We start from the raw sequence: 17,883 nt of genomic DNA, 5'->3' as shown, positions 1-17,883 counted from the left end.
TTCTTGTTTGAGATTTCTTGTTTAACACAAAAGGAGCCTGACTGATCCATTTTATGGTACCACATATGGCAACATGATGCTACAGTATGGGTATCCTGTGGCACCACCCTATTTGACATCATGTACATTACACATACACGTATTTGTGTACATATATATGTACACCTTTCTTTCCATAAACTTGTAAAATATAAATTAACACCTTTAATGTAAAAACACAGGGAACCCCCATATGCCCCAACAAACCATTTTTCAAGATTGAAAAGGGACAGTGGTTTTTAGTATAGTTATTTTTTAAGAAAAGAAAAAAAAGCGAACAGGTTTGGTGAAACTGCTGAGTGTTTTCTATTCTAACCAAAATTAGTTGTATACCTTTTTTCATTTTCATATGACACAATACAGATCTAAAAAGGCAAGAAACATCTGCATTATTTGGCAAATTCTAGTCGCCAGGTCTCTTGAGCTTCTTCCATCACTTAGGCCACCTGCACACTGGTGAATTTGCATTGTGGAATCCAGGACAGGTTTCTTCCTCTGGGTTCTGCAGCAAATACCATCCTTAGCATGCTATGTAAAAGTCATTCTTCCTGCACACAAGCAGAAACCAATTGCGGTTTCTGCTCGTGAAAGGAAAAAATGAAAAATATTGCAGCATGCTCCATTTTTGAGGAGATTCCATTGAAGGAAAAGCAGAAGTTTAAATAATATATATATCTGTACTGCTCATGTCCAATGGTAAACCGTGGAGACCATCCGCAGTACAGAAGAGAAAAAGGAGAAAGCGAAACAAAATGCTAAATAAATCAAATCTTGTTATTTGTATAGCGCCAACTTATTCCGCAGAGCTTTCAGGTAATTTATTTATTACCTCAGAAGGATGAAAGGCCAAGTAAACCTTGAGCCGGCTACCTGAACAAAGAGTTGAACTTGCAACCTTCAGGTCATGAGCGAGAGCTTAGAACTGCATTTCTGCTGCCTTAGTACTCTGCACCACTGTGTGCAGGCGGCCCTATAGTTGCAGACGCCCTTTTATTCTTTTCCCCCCTAAATTCCCTCTCCTTCCCCCCACTAAACAGAACTCAAGATTCCCACCTGAGAAATCACAGTAACTAAAACATAAGAAACAAACTTTACCCACGACACAACGGTCACCACAGCTGGTACTCTGCATGTATACCTAGTGAGGAATGAGAAAAGGAGAGAACTCCAAATCTCCCAATAGCAAAGGAACTACTCAGATGCGCCCGATGTAGTATCAGGGCAATCAACCCATCGACCCCATATCCTATCAAATTTGGGAGGGCAACCTTGGGCCATATATTTCAGTTTATATAGAGGGATGCCCACCTTTACTTCATGCTTCCAGCAGCTCTAGTGGTTTTTTGGGTGTTTCCAGTTGAGCAACACAACTTTTTTAGCATAAAAGACAAAAAAAACCCAAAACATTATATAGAGTTCGTGATGCTACGTCAACTGGGTTGTCCTCCACCAGGCCACAGGCAAATTTTGAGAAGCAATATGCGTTGGGCCCCAAGATGAGTCTCCATGAACTAGAGAACGTCTCCCCAATAGATCTGTAGAAAATGGCATTCCGAAAACATGTGAATTGTGCCTGCATTCATCAGGCATCTTGGACAGTCTGTATTACGAATTAGGCCCATGGTACACAAGCGAGTAGGATTATAATAAATTCTGTGAAGGAAATTAACTTGAATTAACTCTTTGTCTACTGCTAATCAAGGGCGGTCCTGGGCTGGCCAACAGGCTGCCTCGGTCATTGGAGTCTATGTCCAGTATGTCCAAGTCCCATCTCTTAAAGTAGCAAGACTACCTGCCAGATGCCTATAGAAACTAGAGTGGCTTCAGAATGTTGGCCATCTGTGCCAGCTCTTTCAACCAGGTCAGGATGAGGAGTATGCTTGGCCCTCCAAATTGGGCTCAGAAGGCATGTTGGAGTTGGAAATATCTAAAGAGGCAGTTACTGGGAAGGCCCAATCATATTTGTAGCTGTAAAAAATGGATGCTGTGAAAAAAGTATTAAGAGCAACAAGGGGGCAGTTATTGCATAGAGTCTCCAGAAGATAGTATCTGGTATGTCTTGCAAGTGTAAAGCCTTAATGTTGCTCCACAGAGGAGTGTGAGGGGACCATTTTGCTGCCTCATAAGGAATCATGTTGAGGGCTATATTCCAGATTTTAAGGGTCACCCACAAGGGCACAGGTAAGATAGTTATGTGTGAAGTTGGGCCCCTTAGAAAGAATCCTCTCAAACTTTGCTCTGGCCCCACTATTCTACATTCGGTCTTATACCTTTTAGAAAAACAGCGCCCTTACTCGACGAAAAGGATTTACTTAGATGCATGTCCAAGTAGCTCTGGCAAGACAGACAAATTTCTAAGTACATATCAAACCACATCAAGGCATCTACATCTTCACACAGGTGATTTGGAAAATTTTGATGGGCATTATCAGTAATACGGATCTAAGGTACACTTCTTTCTTTCAAATTCACTGTTGTAGAATAGGACGAAAACCCTGAACAAACTTGTATATTGCGCTACAGATACCACTGTGTGCACATTGGCTCATACTCCTCAAGTCCTACATTATGGGATCCTGTTGGCTTGCGCACCTACAGATATTGGACACGTGCAATCATTAGAAATAGTTGCTATGTTTGTGAAACAACGCAGCATAATTAGTGTCTCCGGGTACATTAGCCTATAAATGGAGTTTTTCCAGCGTCATCATCCTTCTGTGAGAGAAGGAGAATAGAAAAATCAAGCCAACATTAACAAGGAAAACAAGAGAAGAAATCCATAAGGTGACAACATAATAAGGGATATTATGTCAATGTCAAATTAATGTAAATCGTGGAGGAAATTACTCAGATTTATGACATCTGAGTGAACAACCGCAAACAGCTTCAGTTTACATAAGTCTGGGCTGCGCACAAAAACCCTAAGGGCTCATGTCCACGGGGAAAATAAGAATTAAAATCCGCAGCGGATTTTAACTCTTCTCCCGCGCGCGGATCCGCACCCCATAGGGATGCATTGACCACCCGCGGGGTAGATAAATACCCGCGGATCGTCAATAAAAGTGATTTTAAAAAAAATGGAGCATGAAAAAATCTGGACCATGCTCCATTTTCATGCGGGTCTCCCGCGGGGACGGCTCCCGCGGGCTTCTATTGAAGCCTATGGAAGCCGTCCGGATCCGCGGGACACAAAAATCATATTTTACTTACACGCTCCGGTTCTTCTCTTCGGCGCGGCTTCATCTTCTCTCAGTCGCGGCCGGATCATTTTGCTTCCGCCCGGCGCATGCGCGGGGCACGTCACCGACGTCATCATGCACATCCGCCGAGCCGAAGAATGAAGATCCGGCCGCGACGAGAGAAGATGACGCCGCCGCGAAGAGAAGAAACGGAGCGGATGGGAGGTAAGTATATTCTCATTTATTATTATTTTCAGCGCTCATGTCCGCGGGGCAGGAGGGACCCGCTGCAGATTCTACATGTAGAATCCGTAGCGGGCCCGATTTTCCCCGTGGACATGAGGCCTTAGGGCTCATGTCCACGGGCAAAATAAGAATTAAAATCCGCAGCGGATTTTAACTCTTCTCCCGCACGCGGATCCGCACCCCATAGGGATGCATTGACCACCCGCGGGTAGATAAATACCCGCGGATCGTCAATAAAAGTGATTTTAAAAAAAATGGAGCATGAAAAAATCTGGACCATGCTCCATTTTCATGCGGGTCTCCCGCGGGGACGGCTCCCGCGGGCTTCTACTGAAGCCTATGGAAGCCGTCCGGATCCGCGGGAGACCTAAAATAGGAATTTAAAAGCATTTACTCACCCGCAGCGAGCCGGGAAGGTCTTCTCTTCCTCACGGCCGCATCTCCCTTGCTTCGGCTCGGCGGATGTGCCCGGCGCATGCGCGCGGCACGTCGACGACGTGCCGCCGGCGTGACGAATTCATCCGCCGGCCGAAGAAAGAAGATCCGGCCGCGACGCAGAGAAGAAACGGAGCGGATGGGAGGTGAGTTTATTCTCATTTATTCTTATTTTCAGCGCTCATGTCCGTGGGGCAGGAGGGACCCGCTGCAGATTCTACATGGAGAATCCGTAGCGGACACGTGGATTTGCTGCAGACCTTCAATAGCTGAAATACTCCACAGTAAACCTGTGCCATTTGGTGCAGATCTCACTCCTTCAACTCAGCTACGAATACATTCTAAAGCCAAGTTCACATAGCGCTGACAGCTATTCCCCATCGGCAATACCACAATTGCGCGCCTGCTTTTATTTTTCTACAAAGTTATACCACTTTTTATGCATCAGGCTGAATGTTCTGATCGGCATCACTATACCACCTCATAATAATCACCTTTTATTTATATAGCGCACGCATATTATGCAGTACTTTATATCACGTAATGGTTGGTTCTGTATCCATTGAGGTTCCCAATTTACATTTATCCATCTGTAGGTTTTTGGAGTGTGCAAACACAGAGAACATACAAACTCCATTCAGATGTTGTCCTTGGTAAGGATTTGAACCCAGGACCCCAGCGCTAACTAATGAGCAACTATGCTGCCTATGAAAGCAAATCCATAAGTTTTATACCAATCCACACAATATAGTACTGTATATGCAGACAAAGAAAGAAGGCCATTGGACTCAAAGTAAACACTAAAGTGGCTTATTTACTAATCCAAATAAGTTTTCTGGCGCAATTCACATCAGAAAATGGCTTACATGTTTTTGCACATTTATGTGTTTTTAGACACCCGACAGCTTTTCCAACGAATCTAAAAAAAGGCCTAAATTGCGCAATGGATGTTGCCCTATCTTTCTCACAAGTAGTATTAACGAGCAAGAATACCACTAGTGAAGACCGAACTATTGAAATCCATTGACTTGTTTCTTCCCGTTACGCGGCCATGATTTTCATGGCCACATAACGGAACAAAATCATGCACATCTGTTAAAGCCCTAAATTTGCCGAAATTCGAAACCAACCTGAAAATAGCTGCGCATACATGGAAAAGTTTGGATTTTACCTTTCTACATTAAAATGAGGGAAATCAGCAGTACCAATTGGAATGCTGTGGAGTTTGAGCAAATGTTTTTACATTGAAAACGGACCTTTAGTTTAGGATTCTGGAACCTCACCCTCATAGCTGCTACTCTAATGCTCCGTGGGCTCCCTTGCTTATATGCAGCAATACTAGCACAGATATTGCAAAATTAAACTGTGGCACAGAACGTTATCTTAATGCATCAAGTTAATTTGAGCTTTCAATAGCTTTTGCTGAGCCTGCTACATACACCCTTCACAACGGCATGACATATTAACGTGATGCAGTCAGGAAGTGGTTACAATAACGATAAGATAGCCGTAATGGATTTTGTGTTAGAGCGCTATTGAGTTATACAGACGTGGCTATGCTATGTGTGCAGAGAGCACAGCCTTTCAAAGTGAATGGCAGCAGTCAGTCGCACTAGGTACCGGTAATAGCGTAGCTGCACAACAAAGCAATAAAATTAGCGTGCCTAGCTTCTAGCTTGGGGCGGGTATTTGAGTCCCCCACCCCCCGAGATGCACCAATCCTCTGAAATGCGCTGCCTCATACAAACCAAATAATTCTCAAAACGTACAGTTAAGCATGACCTGCAAAACACATCTTTTTATGGAAGCTAACCATAATCCCTAATCTAATTCTTCTCCATGTCCCCTCTTTATCCCACTACATCACCCACAACCCATACACCCTTCATATTTATACCAAATGGCTGGTGACCGGCTCCTACAGCTTTATGTATAATAACTAGAGATGAGCGAGCACCAAAATGCTCGAGTGCTCGTTACTCGAGTCGAACTTTCAGCGATGCTCGAGAGTTCGTTTCGAGTAACAAACCCCATTGAAGTCAATGGGCGACTCGAGCATTTTTGTATATGACTGGTGCTCCACTAAGGTTTTCATTTGTGAAATTCTTAGCAAATCACCAAAGTCATGTAGAAAACACAGAAATGGATAGGGCAGGCGAGGAGCAACATGCAGGGCTGCATTTCGGGCTCCGAGGTCTCACTATTAAGCCACAATAGTGGCAAGAGTGAGACCCCCCCCCCCCCCCCCGCACTTTCAGCATAACGATCGTTCTCCTCTGCCACAGCTGTAACAGCTGTGGCAGAGCAGAAAGATGTTAGCCCATTGAATTCAATGGAGCCGGCAATACAGCCGGCTCCATTGAAAGCAATGGGCTGCCGGCGATCGCACAATGAATTTTCGGGAAGGGCTTAAATATATAAGCCCTTCCCTGCAATTCATCCAGAAATGTGTAAAAATAAAAAAAATTTAAAAAAATTATTATATAGTTCAGCCGCGGCCGGCGGCAGTTCTCCTGAACTGCTCTCTGTAGTATTCAGCAGCCGGGGATTTAAAATCCCCGCCTGCTGAATGAGCTGCCTCTGATTGGTCAGGCTGTGAATTCATGAATGGGTGAGTGAGTGCTGCCACTGATTGGCTCAGCTCAGCTGTCATTCAGCTGCAGTCAGATGCTAGTGACCCAGTTTGCTGACTGTCTAGACTAAGTAAGTAAAGGAGGAGACAATACCCCTCCGAGTCGGGAAGGAATTTTTCCCCCAAAAGGGCTAATTGGCTTCTGGCCTTGGGGTTTTTTTGCCTTCCTCTGGATCAACACAGTAGGATAGACAGGCTGGACTAGATGGACAATGTCTTCATTCGGCCTTACATACTATGTTACTATGTTACTTAAATCTAGATCTGCAGAAAGGGCAGCAAACTTGTTAGTATAGCTAACTGAACCCTTGGTCAAATAGTCTTGACTCGGTTAACTAGCTGTCTACACTGCATTAAAGCGCTGGATGTTCCTGTGGCACAAAAACTGCGTAGCCATACCTGAGACGTACAAACTGAGTCTAAAATCACACTTCCTTTATGTGGTAACACCGTGACCTATACCAGCACCTGTGTTCTGTTCATTGTTGTTTTGTCTTTGTCTTATTCTCTCATCAGTGGATGAGTGTCTTGAGCCCAAAGTGTGTTTTTGTTGTTTTTTTTAAAGTAAAAGTAATACAATATTATAGTTTTAAGGGATCTTCTGTGATTTGGGCATTTTATAAAATAGTTCCCTCTGCCTCTGTGATTCTCTAGTGAAAGAAAGCTATAGCAAGTCTGCACCATTTGCTGTGGATCCACAGCAGGTTTTTAGAGGTTGAATTCGCTATGGTCTGCACCAAAATCCACATCAAAATCTGGATTCTGATGTGGATTTTGGAGCAGGTTCACTGCTTTTTTTTTCTACCACAAGAAATCCACCACAAGAACATTCCCTTTGGGTGCGCTCATGTGTACCTGATTTGTGCGGATTTCCTACAACTGAAAAAAAAATCCACAGCAAATCAGCACCATTTTGTCTTGGATTAAATAACAGATTTCACCACTTCAATTTACTTTCAATTGAAGAAGCTGCATCCTCAGCAATCCTGCACAAAAATCTACACAAAATGATGCATATTTGCTGCAGATTTTTTCAGTTGTAGAAGATCCACACAAATAAGCTATGTGTGAATGCAGCCATGTGCAAACACACTTGCCACTACGAAGCATATTTGCGCATTAACCAGTGATTATTTTTTACTATTCAAACTCTGCGTTATTGTGCAGAAGGTAAAAAAAAAAAAAAAAAGTGAGAAAACGTGTTCTGCTTTATCTTTTCTTGCACATAGGATTAACGTGCAATAATCTTGCTAGTCAAAATGAAACCATTGAAATAAATGGTTTTGTTTCAACCCGTTTTACAAGAGTGATTGTCACAGCCATAAAACTGGACAAAATCCTGCTCATCTGTTTAAGCCCTTAAGGCTGGATTCACACGAACATATATTGGCTCGGTTTTCACACCGAGCTGATATACGGTGCCCTCATCTGCAGGAGGGGGGGGGGGATGGAAGAGCCAGGAGCAGGAACTGAGCTCCCGCCCCTCTCCACCCCTCTGCACTATTTGCAATGAAAGGAGGCAGGGTCGGGGGCAGGGCTAAGTTCCGAGAATTAGCCCCGCCCCCGTCCCGCCTCTCCCCATTGCAAATAGTGCAGAGGGGCAGAGAGGAGGCGGGAGCTCAGAGCACTGCTCCTGGCTCTTACAGCCTCCCCCCCCCCTGCAGAGAGAGGACGTATATTGGCTGGGCGTGAAAACAGAGTCAATATATGTTCGTCTGAATCCAGCCTAAGGCTGATGATAACCTTGGAGTAATTAAAAATCTGCCTTTTTCAGAAGCAAAAAAGCATTAAAAGCCATATCAAAATTTATACCATTTGGTGGGAACCTGCAGCAAATTTCACTCCTTCAACATCTTCGTCAAGAGTTTTGATGTAGAATTTTTATGCAGATTTTTTGTGCTGTAAAAAGCAGCCACATGTGAATATAAAGAGCCTTGCAGTAATAACATTCTACCTTTTTCAGCAGCTTTCTGTAGGGCCTCTTCAACCCGTTGCAGCTCCCGCTGTTTTGCCTCTTGAAGATTCCGTTGCTCTTTTTCTGCATCGTATTTTATACCTCAAAAGTAAGCCACATTAAAAGGCAATTAAAGTATGAAGTCAAGTTTCACCACAGATCAAATTTGTACATATAGTGTAAAATATAAGACTTGTTAGGAGAAAGCTTTAAATTAATTTATCAGAACTAAAAGCCCTCATATTGCATATGGCATGCGATCTTGCTATAGAATTCCAGTCATTTCAAGACTAAATGCTCACATTTTATACACAGTAGTCAAAATAGCAAAGAGAAAAGAGAACCAGTTTAAGGTGATCCCTTTTAGTAAATAGTTGTACTCTGGCTAGAACAACTCTAGTGAAAGTTCTTAGATGCTGCACTATGCCATCAATCCTAGAAATGTAAGAATTAACTGGACGTATTTGACCTCAGTCCACATGACGAAGGTGTAGAAAATTACACGGACACAGCAAAATGGGTGTTTACTGACTGTAAGGCAATAAGCGATCAATGACAGCAAAAAGCTTAATAGTTGCATACTTCAGATACATGTTTTAGGTAAATGACACTTCTTTACAGAGGAGGAGTCTCCAACCCCCTGATCCAAGCAGTATAGCTATAAGTCTCTAAGTAGTCCCATGTTTACACTACATTGTAGTTGTAGCCCAGTGCACCGTCTCACAGAAGTGTCAATTATTTCCCCACTCGGCAGAATTCACTGGTCTCTGGTTTTCTGTGCAACCCATCACACGCCAGCCAGCCTCAGTTCACTCCGCACAGTGCATACACCAGTTTGGTGTAACCCAACCCCACAGGCATTCTCAGGGCGGCAAATTGGCTGGTCAACAGTGTGGGTCACATATACAGCTTGTCTTTTGTAAATCATTCAAGGACTCTGGGCACTGTTCTGTAACTACTTGCAGAATGTGTGCCGGGCGTCACTTATCTGCCCCGTTTTAACAGGACTTGGCCTCTTAGCAGTAACAGTTTACAGAGCCGCTCCTTTGAGCAGTACAGTGTGCCAAATTCTCAGACTCCTCCGTGTGGCTCAGTGTATCACAAGTAGGGTTGTGCAGCATTTCCTTGTGCGATAGTCATTCCTGGAGTAGTAGCACCTTCATGGAGAGCAGTATACTTCCTTTAACTACTGCCACAAGGTGCTGTAAGCAACCTTATTTTGTAACATGCCCCTAGTTGTGGTGTTATCTGGCATTATCTTAGTGTACCCGCATATGTGACCAGATACCTAACCAGGATGTTCACCTAACACTTCACTTTTCTAGAATTATAAATTTTTCTATAGCCTGTGAATTAAAGCGGTTTTCCAAGGAGAATACTACTGATGACCTAGCCTCAGGATAGTTCAGTAATAGTTGATCAGATGGGTCCATTGTTCGGGATCCCGACCGATCAGCTAAGCGGATACATGCTGCCAGCGCTGCAAATAAACAGTGGTCATTCTGCAAGGAAAACCCCTTTAACTGCGCATTAGAACAGCAATATCAGCAGCAGCACAATACAATGCCAAGTGTAATGCTTAACCAAAGTGGCATCCATCAACTACGTACACATCAGTTTGCAAACCTTCCTACAAATAGCTTATATCCATACACAATCTGACACTATCAGAGTGTGAAGGAACATGTCCTAATTACAAGGAGGATGGCAACACCCAGTAGTCAATTTAGACGTTTCCAGTAGGAACCACAAAGGAATGGCATGACGCAGAGTTAGAAGAACAATTAAAGAAGAATTAAATATTTAATGGGAATTGCAATTTACTAAAAATAATTGTTAGGAGGGCGGACATGTTGTCTTTAACCACAACTTCTGGCCTGTTTTTCTTGCGTCCAAATGTACAGCCAGAAAAAAAACAAAAATTGGATGCAGCAGTCTCGTCAACGGTGACAAAAAGTAAGATACTGAAGAAAATCTGCCCGCACCTTTGCAACTATTGCAAAAGTCTGATAAAAGAAAACGAAGAGGCTGCACTAAGGACATCCTGAAATTTTACCAATTATAAAGATTTCCACCATGTAGCATTTACCTAAATTCTAGTACCTTACAACCCATCTTCAACATCACTATTGAAAGATTTTTTTCCCCCCTTAAGTATCAACCATCTTGGTTGTAAAATCTCCTGCAACCTTGATTGATGTTACATGTCATCTCAAGATTTAACCAAGACTCATGGGTGACCAGATATTACAGTGTAGCACTTCCCTTAGCTAGGACTAAACAGATACTTTGGTTGTGACAAGGGTCACACTACTAAAAGATCACTGTGTAGCCCTGCAACCTCGCACTCACATTGATGTCAATGCGGTTGCAGTGCAGGTCACAAAAAAGCCAAGCTTGGTGTTTTTGGGGGGGGTTTTTTGCAACCTGCGGGTCATGGTAAAATGCGACTTGCACAACCACCCAATTGACCTCAATACTATTTTGAGGTCATAGGGCTATACAGCGATCACATGAGCTCCAGTCCGCAGGATCGGTGAGGGTCCCAGCTGTTGGTACCCAAAGTTATTCCCTATCCTGTGATACAACCCCTTGAAAAGGCAATACAATAGCGTTAAATGTGTGGGAAAATTTCATGCTAATCAAATGAATGGGGACTTTACAGGTGCAGATTGGATGTGGAGGTTTTTGGCAATTTAGAATTAAAGAAGTTAAAAAGCTAACGGTCAGTCAATTTTTCTAACTAGCAAAAAAGCACCAGGATGTACTAATCTAGCTACTTCACAATGTAATAGCATTGGCTACTCGTGTTAGGCCCAATGTCCACAGGCAGATTTGATTTGCCGAATCTGAGCATGGCTCCCGCGCGTGAGATCAGCTAATCAAGCAGCCCATAGAGAAGCATGGAGCGTCTGCATTTCATTAACACCTGTGGATTTGTTTTTATTTGCTTTGCGGATGCAAATAATCAATCGCAGCATGCTCCATTTTACCGCGGATCACGCACGGACATGCTCCACTCCTCTCTATGGGAGCTTACGATCCGCAGTGCATCTGCAAATACATTTACGGATGCACTCTGGATTTGAAGGCTGAAATTAATTAGGGAGGTGGGGAAAAGGCTGGGAGGGGAGGTTGCTGATTTTTTTCATGCAGATAGTCTGCAGTACATGCACACAGATATAAAAAAAACAACAAAAAAAAGGCTATCTGCGATTACCACAAAACAATTAAAAAAAAAAACCAAAAAAACACATATACATATATACACACACACACACATACATATACATATACATACACACATACATACATACATATATACTAGCTTACCCGTCGCGCGTTGCTGCGAAGACAGACAGACATACATTCATTCGTTTTTATATATCTAGATAACAACCAATCACAGCGCAGCTTTCATGTTACCTCAGTGGTATAATATATAACAACCAATCACAGCGCAGCTTTCATGTTACCTCAGCAGTAAGAGAAATAACAACCAATCACAGTGCAACTTTTATTCTGCCTCAGCAATATAAAAAAAATAGCAACCAATCACAGCGCAGCTTTCATGTTACCTCTGCGGTATTATATATAGCAACCAATCACAGCGCAGCTTTCATGTTACCTCAGTGGTATAATATATAACAACGAGTCGCAGCACAGCTTTCATGCAACCGCAGTAGTATAAGAAGTAGCCACCAATCACAGCACAGCTTTCATTTTACCTCAGCAGTAAAAGAAATAGCAACCAATCACAGCACAGCTTTCATTTTACCTCAGCATTCTCAATATCCAGCAATTGTCTTGGGAAACGTTCAGCGGATGCATCATTTTCTGGTTGAACACTCATCCCGTTGCTCGTAATGCCTTTTGCTTTTGTGCTTGAGATGGAAATCAAACGATCTTTGTCTGGGGGGCATAACTGTTGACGATGCTCACACGCACCCCACCTATCGTAGGATAGATGTACTATGCCAGTAACCTTCCCAGGAGTGTACTCAACAACTTCCCAAAGTCTCATGGCGATCGGATGAATGGTGTAGTAATGCATAACGGACAGACAGACAGACATACATTCATTTATATATATCAGGAAGTGAGAGAATTAGATTCTGTACGTAAAATTTGGACGCTAATTCTTTTGCGCATAGAATTGAATAATCGAGTTGGGATCCATTAGCGTTTCCTATTTATGACAATCAATGCCAGTACCAAATTTCAAGTTTCTATGTGAGAAAATTACGTTCCGTACGTAAAATTTGGACGCTAATTCTTTGGCGCTTACAACTGAATAATCGAGTTGGGACCCATTAGCTTTTCCTATTTATGACATAATCAATGCTCGTGCCAAATTTCATGTTTCTACAACATCGGGAAGTGAGAGAATTAGTGGCAATGATGGAAATCGAACAATCTACGTGGGGGGGGGGGGGGGGTCGTAACTGTCAATGACGCACGCACGCGCGCCATTTATCATAGCATAAATGTACTATGCCTATAATCTTCCCAGGAGTGTACTCAACAACTTCCCAAAGTTTCATGGCGATCGGATGAATGGTGTAGTAGCGCATAAAGGACAAACAGACAGACGTTATTTATTTATTCATTTATTTATATTTATATTTATATTTATATTTATATTTATATTTATATTTATATATATATATATATAATGATGACTCCTGGTGCATCTGCATGAAAAATCTGCGTGTGCAGTGGACATGAGGCCTAAGGCTATAAGGGTTTTCTCACAAGAGCACGTTTTTGCAGAGCACCGCGTGCCCATCTTCCGAATGGAAGCATGCAGCAGTACACAATCCCCATACACTATCTTGGCATGTATGCACACGTACTATGTGCCAAGATAGTGCATGCTGCAATCATTTTTGCGCGCACATTTCACACGCTGTGTGAGAAAGGCACAACTGAAGGTAAAGATTAGTCCTGCGTATTAGGTGCGCAATATACTGTAGGATAGGCTTGTGTGAGAGCCCTAATAGAGACAGTAATTTAGTATAAAAAGCTAAATCGAGTACTATAAAAAAAAAATAAAAAAAAAAGGTCAATATGCATACTAGTATTCAAGTACGTAGAGTTTAACTTAATACAACCTGATTTTAAACTACATAAAGACTCTACACCTCGACAAAATAATGGTAACATTTTTCAATTCTCATAAAACTTGACAGATGAGTTTTTCCATTGCTTACCGCTTCAGTTAGATAACTAATTGATATTTTGTAATATATCTATATGCATTGTTTCAGAGTTCTACAGTTTACTATAAAATGCAAGCTTATCTGATTGCAGGCACTCCGCATTCCCCATGCAAACATTATAGCAACTCACTTGCGCCAGGTACCACCAAAAGATATAAACCTTCAAGAGTGGCCACTACTGCATCACCATACAGATTCTTCCAGGGAATTTTCAGGATGAGTTTATCTGTTAGAATGGCAGAAAAAGTAATTCAATAAATACGGATGCTATAATCAGTAAAGGCTCATTGAGTGTATATAATTACAGAAACGTTACAAGATTAGTCAGGCACTTATGCTGACTGCAGACGACCACGTCGGATTTTGCATGTAGGAGCCTGCAGCACAATCAGACCCTGTGCCTGGCTGGCGTACGTGCATGTGTACGTGTCTTTTCTGTACTGCCGTTAGTCTGCACAACGTGCCGTCGGACATGCACATTACAGTCTTTTGATTTTTTAATTTGTGCTGTTACCGCCCCGCCGCTAGGCAATGATGCGGGTACCTGCAACCTTTCTGCAATGTCATTGCGGAATGGCCACAGGTTGGATGGCTTCCATTGTGTTCATTGAAAGCACTCAGTGCGGACTCCACACTAAAATAGGGTATGCTGCGATTTTTTTCCTCCGCAAGCAGAAAATTGCTATCCACTCGTGTAGAAGAAAAACAGCTTTTCCATAGCATGCTATGGGGGTTATTTGCTGTGGAATCTGGAGTTTGGCCAATGTGCAGCTGGCCTAAAACATTAATTTTTGGTTAAAAAGTATCAAAGTTCAGTTTATTGTTGACTTTGTTTTTAAAGGGCATTTTCATTTAAAATACGCAAAGTGAGCCTCCAATTTTATCTTACAAAAACTATTTCCTAACTTTTGAAGCAGAACAGCGTTGAGATCTGACACTAAAGCAAAAACTCCGGTAAACATCGCCACTTCCACTTCCTGTGAAATAGATATGGTGCTAAAAAGCAGACAGCGAAGCACTAAACAATTGTACACTTATGTCAGCAGATCTTGACCTAGTTGAAGGCAACGTTGACAGGGATTTAGTTCCTGCCACATGAAAGCTCAGAAGTTGGGTATATCCAACATGTTCCTCTATTTGTAGGATAACCGTGTTCAGCCAGCTTTCCTGACTTTCAATGGTTAAACGTCTAATTAGGTTATCTGTTATAGCAATCGCTGACATCTGATGAAAAGATCAAACTGTGATTTCCAAAGCCTGCGTAGATGAACATCTGTGTGTGACTTTGATATTTGCCTAATAAAAGGTTCACTGATTTCATGCACTTAACACACACAATGCAGAAAGAGAAGACTACAACCATGGCAACCCAGCATCTCTGGGAAGGGCTGGGTGAGGCATTACTGACTCAACTTCAAGGCTGTGTGAACTACATATCCCATTCATTAAAGCTTTGGGCCAGAATAGAAAATTAGCAACAGGACGTAAAAATAAAGGACACTGAAAAACTTGAAATATGTGGTTAAAAAGGTTGCAGAGGCACAGACCCACTGCATTTGACCCCTTAAAGGGAACCTGTCACCTCCCCACAGCACCTTAAACCAGGCAGCCAGATGTGTTTTTTTATACTCCCCCATAACACGAAAATCGGACTCATTTCAAATTGCCGTGGGCATGCTCTACCATATAAGTCTATGGGAAACTGCGCACACAGCAATTTGAAGCCAGATTTTCATGCTGCCAGCAATCTTCCCTAGGTGGCAGATGGGATCAGGAGAGCGGATAAGTCTAAAAATACATCACCTGGCTACCCGTCACCTCACATAACACCAGCACTGACAGGTTTCCTTTAAGGAACCTGTCTTGTATAACTGCAAGACACTTTAGTGACTTTATGCATGTGATTGTTTTAAGGTCTTTTTTCTGTTAAAATGGCTAAAATGTCTGACACAAGCAAAGCCAGAGATGTAGACCAACTCCTAGAGTAAAGGCCCATTTACACAATCACTCACACGAATTTGAGCGATAATCGTTCAGTGTAAATGCACAAATATCGCTCACTTGTCATTCGCGGTTTGTTAAGCTGACTTTTTAGTCAGCTTAAAAGGGAGGGAAGCGCTGAGCAGGAAGCCTGCGATCCAGCGGCAAGTCTTTCTGTGTAAACGCTCTGCACGAGTGCTGACAACCTTTGCGGTGACATCAGCGCTCCTCTAGTCATGTAAACAACTGTCAGTCTGCGTAAAAAAGTCATAAGAGTGCAAGATGAGCAAAGTCCATTCATGTCATTTATAGTTATTGTCTTTATGCAAATCTCTCAACATATTCAGAAAATAACATTATCTCATTTAGCCAGATATTAGTCAATATCTGTGTCAACTACTGTCCTGATCAGATGAATAACTGCAGGAGGAAGCGCAGAGCTGGTTAAAAAGGATTAAAATCAATAAATCACAGGGTCCAGATAGAATACACCCTAGGGTTTTAAGGGAACTGATTGACGTGATAGACAGATATTTCTTATATTTAGGGACTCTATTAAGACGGGATTGTACCTCTGGATTGGCATATTGTCAATGTGGTTCCAATATACAAAAAGGGTCAAGAAGAGAGGCTGGTAACTACAGGCCGGTAAGTCGCACTTCAATAATTGGAAAAATATTCGAGGGGTTTCTGAGAGATGCCATCCTGGAATACCTCAAGGAAAACCATATTACTCCTCATCAGCAGGTGTTCATTAGGGGTCAATCATGTCAGACCAATATGATCAGCTTCTACGATTAGCTGGGAGCTTGGGAAGAAAAATGGCAAATGAAGTTCAGTGTTGATAAATGTAAGGTTATGCACATGGGCAGGAGAAACGGATGTCACCAATATACACTAAATGGGGTACGGCTAGGAAAAAGTGATATGGAAAAAGACCTGGGGTACTAGATGACTATAGACTTAATTGGAGCAATCAATGCCAGTCAGCTGTTGCAAAAGCAAATAATGTCTTGGGGTGCATTAAAAGAGGCATAGGGGTGAGGGACGACAGATGAGAACATTATTCTTCCATTATATAAGGCACTTGTCAGGCCCCACATGGAATACTGCGTACAGTTCTGGACACCGATGCTCAGGAAAGATGTTGCAGTGGTTGAGGGGGTTCAAAGAAGGGCAACTAGATTAACAAATGGAAAGAGAGGACTGGAATATCCAGAGAGGCTATCAAAATTGGGATTATTCACCCTGGAAAAAAAAATTGCTATGGGGTGACGAAATAACTATGTATAAGTACATTAGGGAACAATACAAGGATCTCTCCCGTGATCTGTTTATACCCAGGACTGTGGTATGTGAACAACAGGGATCTGAATGGCGGCACTAATTCCAATACGTTTAGATTATAATGAGAGGAGCGGATTCACCTGTCGGGAAACGGACGCCCAATAGTAAGGTATGACACAAGAGGATGTTTTTTTAACTTAATTTAATACAATAATCTTTTGTATATATATGTGGGTGTTTTCTTTGTATATACACATGCTTGACAAAGACGAGTGCGTCGAAACGTCGCATGTCATTTGGAGTTAGAATAAACCTGATGGACTTATGAACAAGAGTGCCACCTCAGGCGTCAGGGACAATGGTTCCCCGCTCACCTTCTCGTATAGCTTTTCCACGTCCTGCCAAATGGGTGTAATCATGGGACACTCCCACCATATGTGTAGCATCGAACCCATCTCCCCATGGCATCGCCAGCAGGTATCTGGCGTCGATGGAAAGAGAATGAAGCCTTTCTGGTGTCATGTACCAGCCTGATAAGATCTTAAAGCTCAGTTCTTGCAACCTACTGGACACCGACATCTTGTGAGTGTATTGGAATGCCCTGTTCCAGTGCTCTCCGGGGAAGGATCGACCCAGCGCCTCCTCCCACGCGGTAATCCACCTGGAGATGTGGCTATCCAATTGCTCTTCTAGTAGTTGACTATATAATAATGACACGGTATGTCTAGGCGCCTCTTCCATGTTACACAGTCTCTCGAATGGTGTAAGAGTTAAGACCCGAACGGGGGTGGAACCTATCTTTCCCAAGTAGCTGCGTACCTGCAAATATTGCATCCATGAGCCCGGGGGAGTCCCCCTAGTCCCCTGTAGGCTCGCCAGGTCGCAGAGGCCCTGAGTGTCCAGCACCTC

The 17,883-nt window shown here is 42.7% G+C and overlaps 1 protein-coding gene across 4 annotated transcripts in view; it reads right to left on the bottom strand.

The window, feature by feature from the left end:
• VPS13C (vacuolar protein sorting 13 homolog C) overlaps positions 1 to 17,883 on the bottom strand; it is a 247,933-nt gene that overhangs the window by 196,198 nt on the left and 33,852 nt on the right. For all 4 annotated transcript variants that reach the window (XM_066592326.1, XM_066592327.1, XM_066592328.1 and 1 more), the window contains exons 4-5: positions 13,838 to 13,933; positions 8,486 to 8,587 (exon numbers count right to left, since the gene is read on the bottom strand). In XM_066592326.1, coding sequence (XP_066448423.1) covers positions 8,486 to 8,587; positions 13,838 to 13,933 — 198 coding nt within the window. The remainder of the gene's footprint in view (positions 1 to 8,485; positions 8,588 to 13,837; positions 13,934 to 17,883) is intronic.

This window comes from Eleutherodactylus coqui, chromosome 2 (assembly GCF_035609145.1).
Source record: "Eleutherodactylus coqui strain aEleCoq1 chromosome 2, aEleCoq1.hap1, whole genome shotgun sequence".
Taxonomy (NCBI): Eukaryota; Metazoa; Chordata; class Amphibia; order Anura; family Eleutherodactylidae; genus Eleutherodactylus; species Eleutherodactylus coqui.
This window is presented reverse-complemented; position numbering and strand designations above follow the sequence as displayed.